This window comes from Peromyscus leucopus, chromosome 1, assembly GCF_004664715.2.
Source record: "Peromyscus leucopus breed LL Stock chromosome 1, UCI_PerLeu_2.1, whole genome shotgun sequence".
NCBI classification, from domain to species: domain Eukaryota; kingdom Metazoa; phylum Chordata; class Mammalia; order Rodentia; family Cricetidae; genus Peromyscus; species Peromyscus leucopus.
In genome coordinates this window covers 12,597,680-12,619,883 of record NC_051063.1, presented here as the reverse complement: position 1 = coordinate 12,619,883, position 22,204 = coordinate 12,597,680, and the positions used below count along the sequence as shown (strand labels likewise).

The 22,204-nt window shown below is 39.7% G+C and overlaps 1 protein-coding gene across 2 annotated transcripts in view; it reads left to right on the top strand.

The window, feature by feature from the left end:
• The window catches only part of Rorb (RAR related orphan receptor B), a 183,437-nt gene that overhangs the window by 143,706 nt on the left and 17,527 nt on the right, over window positions 1-22,204 (top strand). For both annotated transcript variants that reach the window (XM_028874901.2, XM_028874899.2), the window contains exons 5-9: window positions 9,371-9,492; window positions 10,960-11,092; window positions 14,391-14,498; window positions 16,744-16,854; window positions 19,524-19,636. In XM_028874901.2, the coding sequence (XP_028730734.1) occupies window positions 9,371-9,492; window positions 10,960-11,092; window positions 14,391-14,498; window positions 16,744-16,854; window positions 19,524-19,636 (587 nt within the window). The remainder of the gene's footprint in view (window positions 1-9,370; window positions 9,493-10,959; window positions 11,093-14,390; window positions 14,499-16,743; window positions 16,855-19,523; window positions 19,637-22,204) is intronic.

The window sequence follows — 22,204 nt, the reverse complement described above, 5'->3', positions numbered from 1 at the left end:
CAGCCACTACAAGGAGAAGAGCACAGAAGAATGGGAGGGAAGGACCTGTGAGCCACTGTGCAATCCACAGCAGTGCTGAAGAGCACGGCTGTGCCAGTAGCCAGCAAGTCTCTCCTAAGAGCCCAGAAACCCCTCCTCTACGCTTGCACTTGGTGGTGTGACTCTCTCCCGATGTCTACTTAGTTCTAGCATTCTATCTCCTATTTAAAAAAAAAAAAAAAAAAAAAAAAAAATTCCCTGATCTGGGCTAATCATCCTGATTTGCCACATACTTTTGAGCCGACCATGATTAGAATTTATTCTAACTGGTGAGTGACCATGAATTATTTTAGATGGTACTTTTTGACAAAGGACTCTGTAGCTGTTTTTAATGGTCAATCAAATCCAACTTTCTAGTATCCTTTAATAAATCCTCCACCAAAGACTACTAATATCACCCAGTGGTGATGCTGAGGTCACCTTCTATCACACTAAGGGCACTGATTTCTCATAATTTGCAAAGAACACAAAGCATTTTGAGAGTAGGGAGCCTCTCAGCAAATAAAAAGGTTTGTCTATACTACAATCAGCACAAACATACATGCTCAGTTCAAGCGCTTATGAACATACACACATATTTACAGTACACAAATGCTTAAACCACTCTTCTTAACGTGCTAACATTTACTAGTGTAAGGAAATCTTCTAATGCACTTTTTCAATTTTGAGTTATAATTGTGAAATTTTGATCTTCAGTGGAATTCCCCTAGAGATACTATTTTAGGATTAATTTTTTGACTCACGATTCAAAACTTTATAAGAAGATTCTTAAATCTGCCAGCAAGGGGGAAAAAAGCATTGAGAAGGCATTGGAAAGGCAATTCCATTTTATACACTCAATTTCAAAAGCCATCATAGATATGAAATGTTCTGCTGTAAGGAAAGGGAACGATTTCAGGATGGTCTACCTTGCTTATAGAAAGGGATGCTGGGACCTACAAGGCAACCTCTGAAATGGCTTTTGCTGACAATGCCACATGGAATTGTATTTCCAAGTGTTATCCTGAAGCAAGCCATGTTTTCGCCATACTGCCAGCCTTGACGTGGGCTCTGTCACTGCTTGGGATGCCACAAACTTTGCTCTGTCTTCAAGTATCTGTTTTTGAAAGAGCTAGTTAGAGTTAAAATACCACAGTGGCCATGGAACCAAGAAATGCCTATTGATCATCAGACTGATGAAGGTCAGTAACTTTGGGACCACTAGCCTAGCCCAGGGTTATCTACGAACTAGAAGAACCTTTATTTCTGTGATGGTTAAGACACAGAGAAACTTGTTAAATTAGAAAAAGTTATATTTTGTTTCTTTAATTTGGGATGTAAGCTTCCTTTTGACATGTCCTCAATACTTAGGAGAAGCAAATTTATTGTTTAAACTTGAGTCCTGGCCATGAGCCCTAGAAAAACCCGTTCTGTAAATAAGGAGCTGTTAGTTCCTTTGTAAGCATGTTATTCTAGAACACTTTGATTGGTTTTGTTCCAGACTACTTAAGAAGCATTTACTTTAGACCACCTAATTAAACGAATTATTTAATCAAGATACTTTTTTAAGATTTAAGTTAAGTGTTTAAAAATGTAAAAGTGGTCTCCAAAGGTTACCTCTAAATTAGTTTTTTTTTTCTAACAGTCAGAAATGTATTGACTAGACTTCCAAAAATGCAGGAAGAAGGGAAGAGTTGCTTCCGTCTAAATTAACAATCAATCCATGTGTCAACAAAATTCAGATAATAAACATCAATCCTAGTGATGGCCCTGAGCAATTTTTATAATTAGATTTCATCATCTGTGATCCTCTAACCGTCCTCTGGGCAGAATAGGGAGTTGCAGTTCTTAAAGGGGAGTCAGTAAGGATTCTAATAGACTTTGCACTCCATTGTCTGTGTCTGTCACGTCAGAATTCCATGTGCCTTTAAAGCTGGGATCCATTCTCTCCCTTTAGCTCAGTAGGATGCATCTTGCATGAGTCAAACAGAACAAAATGTGCCAATCAGCCTCTCAAATTCCAGTCACTCTGTCTCCCAAAGCCAGAGACAGTGTCACTGTGGCTAAACTCTCCTGTGGATGGAACCAGGACTATGAGAGATTAATTGATTTTCTCAAAAGCATAAACTAGAAATTGGAAAGGGGTTGTGTTTGGCTTCCCATCTTCGAACACAGCTGCCTCAAAACTGGGTAACTGTAGACACTTAAACAGGCTCATCTTTCCCCATTGTTCTGTAGAGGAGGTCTTTTACTTTGAAAGTTAATTTTGAAATGGAATGTTTTCATAATAGATTCTTTCTCAATTTTGTCAACTGTTTCAAGAAAGAAAACTCTAATTTCCCAAAAATTAGACATGCACTGTTGAAATAAAACAAAGGATGCATGATCCAAAACAGCTTTCAACTAGCCGGCAATGAGAACGCATCCTCTTAGGCAGTTAATCTGTTTTTGTTACTTTTTTGCATTTTGGATGAGCTCAGCTTAAATACAGAGACTTGCACGGGCTCTTGATTCTTCTCAATTTCTCCCCTTCCTACCCTTCGTTAAAATGCTATTGTATGTGGTGTGGTCATCCTGAATATTAAGAAAATATTCATAATTCTAGTCACCAGGTCACTCAGTCTTTGTAAGATATTATCATTACTTACGTTAATCTGATTTATTCTATTCTTCACTATTTCATATATTTGTGTTTTGTCATACTCTCAGTACTCTATAACTATATAAGTTATAAAAACTATAACCTCATATTTTGTTAACATTATTTTCTGAAAACGCTAAGCATCTTTTGGAGCTGGTCTACATAAAGTGAAAAATCAATTTCGCTACTCTCTGATATGAGCTGACAATAGGACTCACATGAAAAGCAAACTAGAAGCTATTCCAACTCACTGGGGAGAGAAATGAAGGCCCGACAATGGGCTACACCAACAAACAACACATAGGTTATTGTTGCCACCAATTCCCACCGAAAAGAATACAAACCATAAATGCTAACGCCACTGTTTCATTAAAGGCAAATAGATCACTAATAGATTGATCATTTAAACTTCGGTGTTACTGGTGTTTTAATTCTATTCATGCTTAAAGGTCATGTGTTCCAAATAGAAATTCAAAGTATCGGAAAGGTCTTAACCGCCATGGGCTCTTCTGACATCATTGTTGATGAGAAACCACTGTACTTGTTCTATTGAACAACAGAAAGGTAGAAAACATGATTCACTGGCAAAAAGCAAAATGTGCATTTCATTAAGTGCTTCACCTTCCAACCAGCTGGTTTAATACTATATTATAGTTGCTGTCTCAAACTATGGAGAATATTGACATGATGAAACCTAACACAGGGGCTTAAACCTGCCTCCAGAGAGTCCATGGAGATAGCCTGGCATTAATGCAAAGCAAATCCCCTAAGCATTCCACATCTACACTAGTCATATAAACTAAACAGAGTGTTCAGAACTTCTCTAGATCCTTAAGGCAAATTGCAAATTAAAGATCTATTAATCATTTTGATTGAAGCTAAAATACAGTATTTTAGGAAAAATATTTCCAAAAAAAAAAAATCACTTGTAGAAGACACCAAATGAGAGTGTAGTTTACTGAGAAGAAACCATCCATTCTCTTGAGGGGGAAAAATGAGAGAGTTGGGAAGTTCAGATGCCACCCTCCAGAGGCATGGAGAGCATCCATGTCAGTCTTCTGTACTCAGAGCAGTTAGACCGAGGTGCTCTTTGTAATAACACTAATAGCAGCAGTTTTTAGAGATATGCTCAACTCTCCACACTCCCAGAACGTGAGATCCTAATGAAACCACCTGTGGGATGCGGGACCCACGACTGAGACAGTGTAGCCTTTGGAGAGCACCATTTGCTAAAATGTCTAGTGAGAGCTAAAATAAGCCACTTTGGTGAAGAAAAAAAAAAAAAACCTGCTGAGTGGTTGGAATCAGAGCTGCAGAAGGTCATTTGCTATTTTAGGAGCTGCAAGCTGGTCCCCGTTTTGTAACATCACAGCTACAAACATGAAATTGTCACCTTGCCTGTCAGTTTTCTTTCCTGCTGAAGCAGAGGTGGCCTGCTTCCCATTGAACCTGGCAACGGGTGGCTTGTTTCTAAACTTTGCTTTATCATTGAATTGGTATGCAAGGAAAGTTGGTTTCCATACATTTCTGTAATTTTGCTTCCAAATATTGTTCAGACATCTTTTTATGTCACCCGGCATAACTGACCTTTAAAACTCCATCTACTTATGTAAACTCTCCCCCATCTCAACCATACATACCATGCTGAAAGGGCCTTAAAGGGGGGGTTCCTTGTTCACTTTGACCCACTGGATGCATTACAATGAGAAGTACAAGAAGTGTGGAAGTCAGAGAGCAATCGAGAGAGACAGAGACACAGGGGGAAGAGAGACAGAGTGACATGGTGAAACAAAGATATAGACAGAGACAGAAAGAGAGACTTAGGATTATTTAGGCCCAGACCATCTGGAGATAGAAGAAGGAGGTTAACTCAAGCCCCAGGCTTCCATAATTATTGCATACACTACAGAGAATTACCATCAATTTTATTCCATTTTCCTCTTCAAAAATTTAATTTCTCTCTTCTCATTGCCCACATCATAAGTAGAGTTAAGATTACCCTTAAGACTTTTGGGGAAGTGTGACAACTTAGCAACACTGTTTTATATCTTTTCACCAAAAATGATAGTTTTCATAGATTGTTATCTCATGTGAATTACTCATTGTAATTTTTTGTCTCATTTAGTTAATTCATTTACAAATTTACAAGTTCTATTAACTAATTTTAAAACATGGATTCCAATAAGCTTCCCCTTAAGAAAACATCAGAACTACAATAATAAATCTAAGTGTAATTTTACTGAAAGGGGGGGAAATGTATGTTTATCCATATGGGAACATACATGGATGGCACAGAGAGATGTTTTCCATGAAGTTAATAAATACAAAATAAGGAGCATGGACTTACTATTAACCTTAATCACATATGCAGTTTCCCTGACCTGTACCAGAATTAGCACTGTCCCTCCTCGTAATTGAGAGCAGAAGACAGAACTGAGCATAATATTTTGTGTTTCTCACTCTTCAACATCATTTTAATAGCAATTAAAGCAGCCTTCATACTCTCAGCGATCTGAGCAACCTCTGCTTTATACTGAGCATGTGTTCAGGGTCTATGCAACTATGTTGACCTTAGAAGTCCCTCTCCCAGCACTGATGAATCACCTTCCTCCCTCTTCCTGATCTCAGAAAGCATACAGTCCAAGTGCACCACCTCTAGACACGGCAGAATTTGTTATATTCCTGTTGAACTCATTATCCCAGCACAGCTCATGCCAACTCCTCTTTCAACATGGACCATCTTCATCCCAAGCTAGTTAAAGAAACCAATAAAAGCCAACTGCTGAGAAGTAGCTGCAATCCAAGTCAGGGTAGGAGATGAAGGGTGTGTGATTGCCCAGTAAGATCCCATCTCCTCTGTTCTTTCTCCTCAGCCTCCTTTGTCTGGACTTTCTCATGTGGCTGGTCCCTGGAGGGGACTGCATCTGCTATTACCTTTTCTCTTTTTCCAGGCAGGGACTCTTGAAGCTCCTTTGGCTCGCAGCAGGAACTCAGCATACTGCACTCACTGTCTCTCCTTTGTCCTTTCTTTTTAAGTCCTTTTCACAACTGCAGACTCTCAGTCCAAGAAAACTGTCTTGCTCTGATGTTCAAGCATCTTTGTAAGGGACAGAATGAGCCCTCTGGCCATGCTCTTTTAAAACCAGGAATAGCTTTGCCCTGTGCTTTACTGACCTGAGCCCTGGAAGGACCAAGTTAGTTTTTGCACACAGCTATCCCACACACTGCAGTGGCTGCCTTCATTGCCACGTATGAGCCTTATGTTGAAAAGACATTTGACTTATTTCCTACCACAAGGATGTGGGAAATTATAGTACATTCATAATGCTCACTTCTCTTTATTCTAAATGCTTAGGCTTGAAGGTTATCAAACAAAAAATCAACCTTAGCTTTCTCAAATCTTTGTGAAACAAGGGAAGGGATGGAAGAGTGTTTTGGGTGGATATTTGATAGAAGATGATGGATGTATGAAAGTACAGATGTACGGACATTGTCAAACCTATGTATAATAAGTCAGTCAGCAACAGTTAAGTTCCTGCTATTTTTGATGTCCCAGTTTTGTTACCATGTCTTCTAGCCCTGTTTATTTTCTTTCAGAATTCTCTCGCATCCAAACCTACTAGCCCTTGTCTGTCATGACCTGTCCACAGCAACTTATCTCACCTAAATTTTCACAACAACCTGAATCTGCTCACACACTCACTAATACACTTCCTTCTCTTTGCCACAGCTAAGATCACCTTTCTGGAACAAAACTCTAATCATGTCACTCCCCTCCTTCACAGCACCCTCTGACTCCCCAGTGTGAAAAGGTCAAGTCTACAATCCTAGGAGAAGCAATGCCTGGACCTTCCTACTCAGCTCGTCAGGGTTCAGTCCCTGCCCTCATACGGCCTCATTTCTCCCTATCTCCTCCACACACTCACTGTCTCAAACACTGGACTTTCTGACAGAAGAGATGGAAGTGATTCCAGAATAGCTTTTACAAACACTCTGTAAACAAGTCCAGAGTTGTTCGCTCTTTCTGAACCTTGTCTCTGCAGTAATAAAATTTTTAAAAAGTTGATGATAAAGAATTAAAGATTGTACAAGTGTGATGGATAACATCTGAAATGACCTAACTTAGTGCACACCTCTAGCTCTGCCTTCTTAATATTGTTCCTTCTACCTGCAGCACATCTTATTCTCTTGCATGTCACAAACCAGTACTCATCCTTCCGATTGCATGTTACCTTCTTTCTCCCCGACATAGAACTGAGTACTTTCTCCTTGAGGAGCCTCCAATAACTAAGGGCATTTATTTCACCATACTATAATACTATTATTAATTCTAAAAGATAAAAATCAATGTTTTTTAGTCTATACCTTGACCTGATACATAACAGTTGCCTTCTTATATTTAAAAAAAAGTATTTGTTAAGTAAATACATAATATTGTTTTCTAGTTCTTGGAAAGTTCAGAGTCTTGAGGGGTCTGAGACAGACAATTCCACAAAAATAACCACACTATCAGCCTAGACAGAATAGGACTCAACACCAGGAGGGAAAATCACAGTATGACCACCTGTAGGAGGCCACAGAGAGGCAGGGAAGCCTTCACTACATGTGTGCAAGCAACCAAGTCCTGAAGCAAGTGTACAGACTTAACATCCAGTCTTCTTAGCCCTTCCACATAATGATGGTCCCCGTACTCCTTTTTAGTACTCCATAAAACTACAAGTGTCAAGTGGCAGAAGACCAAAGGATTCTTAAACTTTTGTCCATAGTTCTCAGAAGACAACCTAGAAGAGCAGGTCATCAGTCACAATGCAATTTGAAGTAGTAATTCTAGTTTTGCTTATAAACCCTGAAGCCTGTGAGTCACCAACAATCAGCATGCCTTTGAAGATGAAAACAAGCCACTCTAAGTCTGGAAATTGTAAGGCTTAGTATTAGGTTTTCATTACATAACTACTGGGGAACAGATATCTAATTTTTAGGATATAATAATTAGACTCCCCAAATGAAATTGAAAAATAATGAACCATGACTTACCAATCTATTTTAATATAATGTAGAGAGTAATTCCCACCCTTCTTTATAATATAGGAGGATATTCAATAAACTGTGAATATAAGATTTTATAGGGAAAGGACTTTGTAATATAATATGCTAAAAAGCTAGAATTTTGATGTTGAAGCCAGTAGAATATGACCATCATAAGTTAGCATTTCATGGTGTCTTTATCTCAGTCACTTTATAGTTCTGTTTTGAAAAATGCTAACATGTATTGAAATGTCTCCCATCAGTAGCACTAACTGAAATATCAAATAACTCTCTTTTGTCTCCAACTCTTCACACTGCTTCCCTGGTGAGAAATCACACAGAATGTCCTCCCAGTGATAACTGTAGCTACCACTGACTCAGAGTTTCCAATGTTCCAAACAATCAGCTAAGTAGAATTCCATTTAGAAAATTCACTAGAAGCAAAGCTTATATTTTTCATCCTCTGTGTCACTGAAGCTCATCCAGCTTCATACCATATACGCCAGATATACAGCAAGAGACAAACAGGGCACCAATATCACTTCGTAGTCAGTCCTAGAGAAACAAAGTAAAACCATTTAGAACAAGAGCAAGCTTATATTTCCAAAAGCACCTGAAACACAAGAAAGCCGCTGCAAGAACAGAAGTGACCAGGTAGACTTGGTCATCTTTGTTCCATGCACACCCCACATACAGGAATCCTGAGTACTTGGACTTTTCAAGTTTCCCTCTTTCCCATGTGTTCAAACAGCATGTGGGACTATAAAGGACCTCCAGCCAGCTCCATCTGACACAGGAGACTCCTAGCTAGTTTTCAGGAGAGCTTTCCTGTCCAGTTCTATTACTCAACCAAAGCCAAAATGACAGCAACTTAAGACAGACTATAAATCATAACTTACTTGAGACAAGCAGCCCAAAAGATAATCTGTCAGCTCCCCTTTTGTTGACTGAATGTTTCCTTGTTTATAACATTTTGACAAAAGTACCATCATTTGAAAATTTTATGAGATTGAATTTAATGGCACCATGAATAAATTTCATTAGTTACCTATTCATAGGCCAATGTTACCCATATCTACCCTGCTCTTGGTGTTAACTGTGAGAGATATTCACAGCCATATCTGTGGAGCTGGAAATACATGTCCTAGATGAAGTTGTTTTCTACTTTGTTCTCTCTTCTATCCACAAATGCCTTTCTCTTTTATTATATTATTTAATCCTATTTTTCAAGATGAGAACATATATGTATACTTAATCCCTCCTTTTTATATGAAATATGACTTCAGTGATTTTCAAAACAGTTTTGAGTATTTGGAATGGGTGTGCTAAACAGTTTAGAAATTGTCAGCCAAAAAGTGAACAATAGGGGAAAAAAGTGAACAATAGGGTAATTTAATATGTGTTTTAAAGGCAAGCAGTTATTTGAATGCTTTACAATTTGTAAGATAGCAAAGCTATCATCAAAGAAGGAGATGAAAAAGTTTTGATTGAAAGACAATAAAGAGTTTGGAAGTTTTAAGGTAGGAGGTGGAGTTTAGATGTTTTCATATGATTGTACGGGTAGTCCATCACCGGCTATATCCTTACAGAACATCTTCTAGAAACCATTTCTTGGAGTAGAAAGATTTTACTCACAAAACTTCAAATTGATGGGTTGTTTTTTTTTTGTTTTGTTTTTTCTCATAGATCGAATTGCACAGAACATCATTAAGTCCCATCTGGAGACATGTCAGTACACAATGGAAGAGCTACATCAGCTGGCATGGCAGACCCACACCTATGAGGAAATAAAAGCGTATCAAAGCAAGGTACTCTGGGAGCCATGGGGATTGTCTCTGTGATTGCCCATTTCTAGTTTCTTGTTCTTAACATTATTGACATTTCGGCCTGAGCATTCTTGGCTGTCAGGCTACTCTGTGCGTTGTAAGGGCAATTTGCTGCCTCTCTGGATTCTACTGATGGGGAGCATCCACAAGATACCAACCTTCACACAGTTGTGGCAACCAAAATTGTCTGCCTGTTGCCAAAAGTTCCCTAAAAGGCATAACTGCCCCGATTGAAAGCCATGGCCCCATTTGAATGACCAGGGAGATGGTGTCTTTGTCAGACGGTTTGGGACTTCTCCTGGTAGCTATGGGTACAGCCAAAGAGCAGAAGACATTAGATGATCACCACAAAACGATGCCCAACATGGTTAAAGAAACATAGGGGGCAAAGTATTCTACGTTTTTATTCTTGCCCAGCATCCTTGAAAATGGCCCTACAAAGGGTAGTTCACCCTGTATTGTCAGTAATAACCATGTTTCTCTAAGTACGCTAGACACACTTAAGGGAAAGCATTGCTCCTGGGGCTCAGGATTTGTATTATTTGACTTCAGGACTGAGACTGCCAACCACAAGTTCTACCAGTCGATGGAAATTTAGTAAAGTAAATGTGTTTATCTAAATGTATGATTTAAACAACGTGGTGATCTAATTCTTGCTACTTTTGCATAATTATGGAAACAGACATAAGAAGATCCATAGAAAGCAGACTTCAAAGTCACAAAGTTTTAGGTTTCTTAGTTTAAAGAAAATAACTAAAAGTATTAAAATACATTTGAGGTTCTATATTCCTTATTAGAGTGACTTGATTTGAACTCATACCTTTCCTATGGAATTTCTCTTATACAAAAGAAAAAAATCTGACTCAAGTTTGGTGACTTCTGTCTGCAATTCTGGCACTTGGGTGGCCAGGGCAAAAGGATTTTTCAAATCTCAGGTCCCTTTGAGCTCCATATTGAGTTCTAGGCCAGTCTAGGCTACATGGTGAACCTTCTCCCTCCTCCAATCAAATAAATGACAACAAGAAAACCAGGATTTTTTTTCTTAAATTCTGGGGAAAGAACACAACATAAAAATATTATGTTGAGTGTCCACCAGGTTCCCATAAAAACAGTACTATGGTAGATGCTAAGATAAAATCATTATCCCTGGACATGAGATTTGTTTTTATCTAGCAGACTAAAAGTAAGTTCTCCATAAGAAATGGGGAAAACAGTAAAGAAAATAATTGTTTTGCATTCTATAAACATTGTTTCTCCTAATTTAGCTTTGGTAAATTGGGTACTTTGACAGTTGAACACAATGGATTCACATAATGCAAAAGAGAAAGAAAAAAAAAACAAAGAAACACTTGACTTCCCCTCTTGGGTGGCAGTGACAAGGGATGGGGCATGCGCATTTCATCAGCTCCTTGGAAAAGGTCAGTTCAAGGTCTGTATCCTCTGCTTCAGTCCAGGGAGGCTCTGTGGCAGCAGTGTGCCATCCAGATCACCCACGCCATCCAGTACGTGGTGGAGTTCGCAAAGAGGATAACGGGCTTCATGGAGTTGTGTCAGAATGACCAGATTTTACTTCTGAAGTCAGGTAAGCCAGGCCGACCTGTGGGGACCTGTTTCCTACAGGGACTGTCTGACTCTCAGCACTCTGATGGGCCTAGAAAATCCTGCGTCCACAGGTAGGTCGTTTTACCACCCACATTGTCAGCTAACTCCCTAAGGAAATTCAGTAATAAAAATGCCCTGATATTCATTCATTTCCCCCTTTGAAGTCAAATACAATTTTGCTTATTGAAAGTAGAGCTATTAATTGTGGAGGCTGAGATGCCCAGCTTGACAGGCAGTGAAAGTAATTAGTGTGTCAAGGTGGCTGAATTGCTGAGCTGGCGCTAAAACCAGCTCCTTGCCTTCTGCAAGAGAACAAAAAAAAAACCCAAGCTGGCTGAGCTCAGCCTCTGTGGTCACTTCCAATCATTTTAATGAGAATAGCCTGCAGCAGGGATCTACTGGAAGAAATGCCTCTGTGTTGTGATTCTTCCTTCTTCTTCTTCTCTGATGCTCTCTTTAACATACAAGCAACCCCTTAGGAACTCAACATAAAATTAATACTGAAGATGCTGTTGCCTTAAAAAAAAAAAAAAAAAAAAAAAAAAAAAAAAAAAAAAAAAAAAAAAAAAAACCTGGTGTCTTTCTTGGAACTCTTTGAAAATAGGAACACAGTAGCATTTGGGTTCATCCTCCTGGACTTATCCACAATGAAAATAACATCTATAACATCATTTCTCCTAATTTAGCTTTGGTAAATTAAGTACTTTGACCATTGAGCACAATGAAATTCACATAATTCGAATGGGAAAGAAAAAAATTTTAATGACCACTGAATTATGTGGTCATTAGCATCTCTGCCTCATGTGTAAATGTTGTCTCCGGTGTACAAGGTACTTACCGACTTAAAGCCTCCTGGAATTCCTGCAATGGGGCTAGCTAGCATTCACTTGGAATAGTCAGTGCAAACTACAAATATGATAAATGTGTACATGTCTTCACACTGACGTGTCTCATTTCTTCTTATGAGATCGGTATCATGTCATACTTGAAGCAAAGATAGTAAAGATGAAGAAAGGTCAAAGGCTGTGTTCAATATCATTAATCATGATAAAGCTGCTATTTAAATATATGCCACATATAGTTGTTATGGTAACATAGTGTTGATTCCTTAACCAATAATATAAATGGGCAAAAACCTTAACTCAAGCACTAATTCCAGTGTTATCAGTTATCCAACCATCCTAAAATTTAAAGAATCAGTTATTTTTCTTGTTCTCAAAGCTACAGTTCATGAGGAATAGCTTGTCCTTACTATGCTTAATTTCTTGGTGTGCACTGAGGCAATTTCTATCAGGACAAGAGAATCCATTTTCTTGTTCAGATGGAGGACAATCTGTGCTGGATGACAGGCTGACATCAGCAAAGGCTCTGGGTTGGAGCTTCAGTTACTGTCTCCACAGACGACCTGGACTTCCAGGAAGTATAGTCACTGGGTTCCAGGAGCTAGAATTCCAAAACAAAACAGCAGACATTTCTAGAGTCTTCTGACTTACCTTAAGAAGGCAAAATGGGCTGGGTATACCATCCTCTATCAGTTAAAGCCATTATGAAAGCCTGCCCAGGGTCAAACGTACCAGGTATGGCTTCTACCTCTTGATGGGTTTAGGAAGCATGTTGAATAGATGATACTTTTGTGATTCTCCTGAAAAAAAATAATAAAATCTGACTCATTTGATGTATTAACTTGGACTGACACCTTGAGATGGCAGTGTTCTAACCTTTAAAACAAAGGATGGAACTAGATACATGGAACTCCAAACTAAGAATTGCATCACATGCAGCAAAAGAGCTTTCCAATAGTTCAGAGATGCAGCCACCATCTATGGAATTCAAACCTGTTAGAGGGAAACCCAGTTCAGCATATTTCTGAGATTCAGATATCACCAATTTAGGGCTGGCATTTGAGGGCCACTGAATTATGTGGTCATTAGCATCTCTGCCTCCTGTATAAATGTCTCTGGTGTAAAAAGATACTTACCGCCTTAAAGCCTCCTGGAATTCCTGTAATGGGGCTATCTAACATTCACTTGAAGCAGTAAGTGCAAACTGCAAATATGGGGGCCCAGGAAACTGTCTTGCATAGTGCAGATAAATGGTATTATTCCCACTGGTATCAAAATGGCCATGTTGGGCTAATATTTGTGCATCTTCTCCTGTCTTTAAACCCATAGGCTAACAGGAAAGAAAATTCAGCAGAGCAAACAAATAAAACATAAAGTGAGGGCATAAGAAAGGCACCATAGATGCAACCCAATCCACTGTATGTTCTTCACACAAGAATTTGGGGCTTTGGAGTCTTACCTTCAAATGGGGCAAAGCTCACATCTCCAAAATACAGAGAAACTGTGCAGCAGTAGTGCTTCTGAGTATAAATATATGTTGAGAGGACACACAAAGGCAATAGATGAATTCATTCAGTAAATGTTATTAAGTACCTACTGTGTGCTGGGAAATTCCCTTGGTCCTATATGATGCAAGACTGAATGAAATTCCCCCAAATCCTGTTGCTGTTTCATTTGGCAGAAAAACCCAAAGGTGAATTTTTCCAGTAGTAGCCCTTTCACCAAGGCCTACAGATTACATGCGAGACTGACACACTTCCTTCTTGATCCACTTACCAATTATAAGTTCAAAGACTGGAGTGAAATTAATAACTAGTCAAAAACTCAAAAGAAATGCTTCACTCCCCCACAAAATGTGATTGCTGTTTTCCATTTTAGCTACCTTTAAAGCCTGTTTTCTCTTTAATTCTTTATCTAAGAATCAAAGGATCTTTCCAAAATTTTTACTGTGTGTTTGTGTGTGCGCGCACATGTCACATGTGTAAAGGTGACTTCAGAGGCCAGAAGAGAGCATAGAATCCCCTGGAGTTGGAGTTACAGGCAATTGTGACCTTCCTGACATGGGTCCTTTGGGTTCTCTGGAAGAGCAAGGAGTGCTTTTAACAGCTGAGCCATCTCTTGAGCCCCCTAAAATTACTTTTAAAGAATGAATCCCTTGAAAGTTCCTAGATTTGGTGGAATATACCTGAACTTGGGGCTGAGGCAGGAGGATCATGAATTTAAAGCCAACATGGACTACCTAGGGAAATCCTGTATCAAAAAAGTAAAGTTCTGAAATGTTTCCCATCTCATATGCACTAGGACAATTTTATTGTTGGATATATGATATATTATGCATTTTCAATTCCTTTAACTCTGTGTAATACACACTGGGGACCACTCTATTGCTGGATGTATAATACACACATATGCATTTTGATTTCTTTTATCTCATAGGTTGCTTGGAAGTGGTTTTAGTGAGAATGTGCCGTGCCTTCAACCCACTAAACAACACTGTTCTGTTTGAAGGAAAATATGGAGGAATGCAAATGTTCAAAGCCTTAGGTAAGTTTCCCTTGGATGACAATACAGCTTTCTTAAGTGTCATCAGCTTCCCCACTTAGACTGAAATAGCAAATGATATATATGCCTTGCTTCTTTGGTACAAGCTAGTATCTTGTTATTTGGTGAGCATTGGACTAGGTGAGGGTTCAGTATTTCATATAACTCTCCAGTTCCTATAATTTCAGTCCCTAATCAGAAAGGGAAGGAGAGAGTCATGAGCCTTGTTAAAACTGGCACAATTGTGGCCTTGTGGAAATAGAGTCTGATGCTAAATGAGTTGGGTCCATTCTAGATCACTCTTTTTTTGGGGTTTTGTTTTTTTTTTTTTTTTTTTTTTTTTTGGTTTTTCAGAGACAGGGTTTCTCTGTGTAGCTTTGTGCCTTTCCTGGAACTCGCTTTGGAGACCAGGCTGGCCTCAAACTCATAGAGATCCGCCTGCCTCTGCCTCCCGAGTGCTAGGATTAAAGGCGTGCGCCATCACCCAGCTAGATCATTCTTTGCACAACCATTTCTTTTCTAGCTTCTGGTTTGCAGCTCTATAGAGCATATTATGTAGACCACTGGGACTCTATAGGAGTGACCTGTAAGTTTCTTAATTAAATTCACAATCATTAAGGAGAAATAACCATGTGTAATAACCACAACAGCCTGTTGCTGTACTTGTTTCTTCTCATCCAGAGAAATGTGTATCTGCCTGTGAACTCTGAGTTTCTGGGAGCACAGACAATTGGCACTGACCTGGTCAGAGTGACCCCTAGACCATTCTGTGGGCCACACCAGCAGGATCAATCTTGGGAGGTGCCGAGTAGCCTCCTATCCAATTGTCAGGACGAGGCATGCATGAGAACATTAGCAAAGATGGGCTGATGCCAGGAAAGGTCTGAACAAGTGATGGGGCCACTTGTTCCATATCCACCCATGGACACCAAAGAAGTCACTGCCCTTTCACCTCTTGTGCTGTTAGCTGATACGGCAGCTGCCAGCAAGCCCAATGGGCTGGCACCATTCCCCTTCTACAGCTGATATGCATCCACGTCCTTTGCAAGGCTAGATTTTCAAGAAAGGAGGAAAAGCCTTGGCAAGCAGCTTCAGGATATTTCCAGCTTCATCAAATAAACATTTACAGAGATCAGTGCAGAGATACAATGCTATTTTGCCAAAATTCACAATGACTAAGAAACTGACCTGTGAGCCATTTAATTAGACAATGAAAATCCATCTAATTTTGGGGGTGAAAGTGCATAAAATGAAACAAGCTCAACAAGCATTGTGTAAGAAGTCTCAGTTTGAAACCCCTGGACATCTCATGTTGCCAAGTTCCAGTGCCACTACCAATGACACTTCCTGAGCCCCGGTGTAGAATTTTCTAGGTTTTCTCTCAAAGCTGTGGATTTAGTCTAAAGGATTCTCAAATGCCTTATTTAAAAAGCTTTTCATTTTATTTTTTATTTTTGATGTTATAGTATAGTTATGTCATTTTTTCCTCCTCCTGTTCCTCCATCCAAACCCTCCCATATAACCCCTCCTTGCTCTTTTTCAAATGCATGGCCTTTTTCATTGTTATTATAAGCATATATGTATAAGTACATACATATATATTTCTAAATATAACCTGCTCCATCTGTGTCATGTTACTTGTATGTCTGTTTTCAGGGCTAAGCATTTGGTATTTGACTAGTCCTCCTGTTCTCAGCTCTCCTTATTTGTCTACAGTTCTTTGTGTAGAGTTGAGGTCTCCTGATCTTTCCCTCATCCACTTTAACTTATCTTTTGCTGTCCTTGTTCAGCTCATTTCTGGACAGTCATATTGATGAAACTTTATGGGTGTGAGACAAAGGTTCACCATGTCCCCAGGCTGACCTCAAACTTGCAATCCTCCTGCCTCATCATCTTGAATGCAGACATCCTACGCATATGCCGTCAAATCCAGCTTACTTTCAACTTTTAAGCTGGAAACATTTTCAGATTTGTAGGATTCAGGTTATGTGTTCCCAGCTGATGTGACACAGAGTACTCACTAGGCAGTATTTCATTAAGATAATCTACAGTTACCCGGTAAAGGTGTTGCCCACTTTCCTCATTCTACCCTTAATATCGAATCACTTCAAGTGACTGGGGACTTAAAATGCCCTGTCTAGGTGTCTAATATGCAAAACTTTGAGTATCTACTTGATAATGAGTTATTTCTTCCTGTGCCCCATTCCAAGTTCAGGTATTTCCATTTAAGATTTCTCCTTCCTTTTAGGTTCTGATGACCTGGTGAACGAAGCATTTGACTTTGCAAAGAATCTGTGTTCCTTGCAGCTGACTGAGGAGGAGATTGCTTTGTTCTCCTCTGCTGTTCTGATATCCCCAGGTAGGAAGGCGCGGGTCCCTTGCCTTCTTTTTAAACCTGCTCCACTATCTTTAACATCAATTACACCTACCCAAGCCAAAGCGTTCAAGAAATAACTTTAAAGGGGCTGCATTTTCTCTGGCAATTGTTTGATATCTTTGGACAATGCAAAGGCAAGTAACTTCACGTTTATTAAAATGGCCAATTTTCCCCCTAAAATAAGAATGTCACATGTGGCAGATCCAGGTAAGCAAAATTGTTCCTCAACAAATAATAAAAAAAAAAATGAATTTATAATAGAACCCTGACTGAGCAGCTGGGTTCTGTTTTGAGTTTAAGAATAAAGGAAAAATTTTAATGTAGAGTCCAATAGAGTGAAACTTACAGAAAACGGCTAAATGAAAGACCAAGTATAGGGACTTTAATTACCATTTTTAGACATTCTATCCACAATGAATTGCCATCATCTTTCAAGACAAATATCCTTAGCAATATTAAGCATTTTCAAGAGGAAGGATAGCTGTGGAAGGGAGGCTTGCCTGGTGGAAGAGGAAGAATCTCAGACATGGATGCATGCCATCATTTTCTGTGTGACTCCAAAGCTGTAGTTCTCTCACTGATAAAATAAGGCAAAAGACTCTACCATGGGGGGTGGGGCAAAACACACCTTCTCTAGCTCTAGTATGCAATAAAACACTAGACTATTTTCCAAAACTAAGATGTGATGTCTATGGATCAACTATAACTGTAGCAATGGGTGTACTTTAAAGTATATGGCCTGCTTGAAGTGTAATAATAAAGAGCTTAGTGATGTATAATCATATAATAACAATATGACAATAAATACGTGCTCCCTCTTTGCCCAGAGTCACTCAAGCAACTGTCTGTTAGATATATGGCATAACAGCTTGTTGTCAGCTCTCTACTGAAGGAAGAATATACCCCTTCCAATTTTTAAGATAAATTCTTTCTGCAATCCATTTCTTTCTGAGATCAACCTGTTTACTTACATCCTAACATTTTTCAGCAAGATTGGATGTAATGGTTTTTACATAGTTATAATTCTATCATATCTTTGACATGTCATCCTGCTATAGTCACAAACAGGTGCCTCTGCACTTTCCTATCCTGAGGCTATCTTACTCACAATATGATCACTGACAGTCCAATCAAATCTTAAAAAAAAAATTGCTTCTGGTTTTTATTTGACCCTTTTCATCAAAAACTGAAAGGCCCAAAAGCACAAATACAGATATGGGAAGTGACAAAAGTCCCTTTTTAATACCAGATAATGTCCTCTCATGCCCTCATTGCATTTGATTGTCTGCCCTGAGATCTGCTCCATGGAAGATGGATTCTACAGATGCAGAAGACAGCCCCCTCCTCTGTTTCCTGCTCACTCAAAAGATGAACTTTACAAAGACTCCCTTCCTCTTTGGGCATGTTTGTGGAACACAGTAAACTCTTAGCAGCAAATGCTGAAACCATGCCATCTTCAGCTTGAAAAAGCAGTGGAAATGACCATCCCAGGAGGCTAAGTTGGTCTCCATGAGTTAGAAATTGACTGAACTGTTTAGCCTTTTTGAAAACTACAGATGCTGTCCTCATGCTCTAAAGAGTTTGGAAGCATTCTATTTGTCTTACTCTCTATGCCCAGTGGGGAGTCTTCCAGGCTTGGTAGCAGATCCACACTCCAAAGCTTTGCAATATCAAATACCCTGTTTGTCATCTTGGCATAGTACCAAGTGTAGAGGAGACGGAAGATAGATCTGTGTCCTCTCAGGTCAGACCCTACTCTTCCCCAGCCTTTTGACTTAATAGCTACTGTCTATTTACTCCCAAATAGCTTAAGGAAGGGAAAGGGGAACTTAATTTATTCTGATTGACAATTGTCACTGAAGTCCTTTGTGCTCACTTACGTAAGGGTATGCTTAACTCTTGGCTTGGCTTGTCCTTGCCCTGTCTAGGATTACAGACTCAAGTTTCTCACCTGACCTGAACTATGTTCAGAAGGATCATGGCCAGGTGCTTTTCCATGAGTATTTGTTCACCATTTGGAGACTCCTAGAGTCTCTGGAGCAAACTGAGGCAATGATACTAGACTAGCTACACTTTGTCACTGTGGTGTATAAAGCTTCTAAGCAGAAAGGAAGGAAAGAATGGAGATGGAAAGAGAAAGCTAGGAAAATGAAAATGCACAGGAGCAAGGAAAGGAAAAAGGAGGGATTAACCTACCTAAAATTTAATTGAGGACAGAAAAATCAGACTCAGAAGTTAGTTTCTGAAATTGATTGTGTGTTCTGTATGTTATAGTATGGTATCAGCTTTATACCCAATGAAGGAATAACTCAAGCTAAAGAAGGATTTTGTGGTTGTTAACAGTATTCCTACATAGTTTCAAGTCAGTTATTTCTTCTTGGAAAGAAAATCTAAGCATCAGCCTGGAGAAAGGAGGAAATGCTATAACAGTCACCAACACCAGGCAAAGAAAGACTTTCTTTGAACCAAATGGCTTTTCTGTGTAGCCATCTTCATGGCATTATTGTTTATAAGCTATTTGTGTTTCATATAATTACAAAAGCAACTTATGGCTGAGATGAGATGGGTCCAAAATTCAGTGTTCATACATGTAGGGGATGAAGCAAAGCATGTGTGCCCTCTTCTTATGCTTTGACTTTTCCCCTTATCAGACCGAGCCTGGCTGATAGAACCAAGAAAAGTCCAGAAACTTCAGGAAAAAATCTATTTTGCACTTCAACATGTGATTCAGAAGAATCACCTGGATGATGAGACCCTGGCAAAGGTAAGTCCTCAGCTCACAGGCCTGCTCTCCCCAAAAAGAGCCCTACATGAACAAGGAGAAGTTCTCAGCAGCTTAGGCTGCACAAATGTAAACCCATGCTTTTTCAAAGGGAGATTAGTACCTTTTGAGACACAAGAAAAGAGTTGCTTTGTTTGAGGAGTTGTTTTAAGTTTTGGTTGGTTGGTTTGTTAGGCAGGGCCTAGCTGTCCCCCAGACTGACCTTGAACTCATGACAAACATACACACACACACACACACACACACACACACACACACACACACACACACATACTCCCTGACTCAGTTTCCCAAATGCTAAGGTTACAAAAGGTTATAGTTGTATAGCACCGTGCCTGGCTGGGAGAATTGCTTTCCTAGAGAAGGACCATATTGACAGATCAGAACCCAAGGCCCAGGGAGACAAAACAAAAGACCCACAGGTATGTCAATGTCCTCAGAGAAACAGATCCTTGAAGCAGGGAAGCAAGCCTTCAAACTCATCAGTGAGGAAAGAAAAGGCTGCACCATCACAGGAGTCAGGTCTGGGCAAGCTAAGATCACTTAGATTCTTACTCAGAATTAGAAAGAGGCATCAAATGCTGCATGTGACTTTCTGAACACAGGAGTGGACTGCCATGTGAAGTAGCATGCCATTGTCAGCTTCTGCTAAATACTGTGTGGTGACCTCTTAGAAATGTCATAACAACAGTCCTACTCAGGGTGGAAGATTAGCCTGACGACTGTTAGGGTCCAAGAGAAGCCCCCAAGAAAGACCAACTGTCACGTATGCAATTTATCAAGAGCATTTATTGTTTCCAACAGTTGGGGTGGCAAATAGCGACCCCGAAGGGGGGGGTCACAAGCTCCTTTTAAGTAGAGTTAGGGGAATTCCAGAGAGGAGGGATTAATCTAGTGCTGATTGGTGGAGAAAAGATTAGTCTGGGAGTTGATTAGTGGGAAGCTGTTAGTGGTTAGTGGCCCACTATAGTTGATTGATGGGGCGGTGGGGGACGCTAGTGTCTAGGGGCTTTTTAACGAGAGGGTAGAGAAAGCTATCTTTAGCTAGCATAAGTCTGGGGGACATCTGCTGAGCCAGCAGGAACTTAGGGGTGCCTACTAAGCCAGCTGGAGGCTGGGGGGGGGGGCACCTGTTGATTGGTTGCTCCAAAGTTTGGTTTTCCTGAGAATTGCTTGCTCTGCTCCAGCCCATTCTAGTGAACCAAAATTAAGGCCTGGTCCATTCCAGGGCTGCCAGAGGAGCCTGTTAGGGTCCTGGCTTGGCCATCCAGTCCTTTCAGCAATCTCTTAATTTCCCTTCTACTCTGATCTCTTCATATATGTCTGAAATAACTTGGGGGTTACTTAAACATGCTGACATAGCAGGGGTGAATGCATACAACCTGACACCCACTTCTTGTTTCAGCTTAATTAAGGATGATTATCTTTAAGGGGATTTGTGTGACAACTTTTCCTGTGGAGACACAACACACGTGTCTACTTACCTCAGACTGAAAACCCAGAAAGGACCACAGATACTACCAAAGTCCACTTTGGGGAACCAATGAGTTTTACAGGGTTACTTACAGGAATATGAGTGAGGGGTTACTTACAGGAGAAAGGACTCAAAAACTACTACATCATCAAAGCCCACCCTACCAGCTGACAAAAAGGTGGGAAGCTGGAGCACACTGCACCGCCTGCAGGCAGCTCAACAGGGTAGAGAGTGTCCTTTCCAAGTGACTCTGATCTGAACCTCTTCCAGGCCGCTTGGCTGGTCTTTGCTTCTTCCAGGCAGCTGGTCTGGTCTCTGGGTTTTCTTTGCAGCCCAGCTCTTCTGAAAGTCCTTGTAGCTTAGCTCTGCTAGTCTCAGAGAAACTCTCAGCTTTTATTGCTTACTCTGGCAGGGAGAGACCTAGGGAATCTTGTCAGTTTCAGGGACTTCCTGGAGCTATTGAGTTGTATACCTTCCTGCTTAAGGAGCTTTCCTTCAGGATGGAATGTTTCAGTCTCCAAGGAAACTATTACACAACAGAGAAGTATTGAGAAAAGTTGTTTACCAAAGTAAAGTGATCACAGAAGGATGAACTAATTGTCTGTGATTACATGCAGCATTATTTTAAATCTTAAACTGATTTCTCAAGTACTAGAATTTTTTAGAGGATCAACATTATTTTAAATTTTAATGTATCTCTGGTTTCTTAAGAACTAAAATCCTCAGAAGGTAAGAAACTGGGAAATTCAATTTATTCTTGGTTAAAGATAATAGGAATCCTACTCTTTATATTTTTGTCATTAAGCCTTCCCATTCTGCCCTTGGAGTTTTTTATTTTAAAAACGGGGAGGGAAAGAACTATTTGGAGACATCATCAGATTTTACTTTACACATACTGAGAACTGCTATAAAAAAAAGCCTTCATGAGTTAAATATGCTTCTAAATTACGATAAAGTTTGTTAAAATTAACATCACCAGGAAGAACATTTCCACACTACTTTACAGTGATAGTTCCCTTTGACATAGCTTTTCTTAAGGGCAAGTTACTTGCTCTCTGTACCTCAGTTTTTATCCA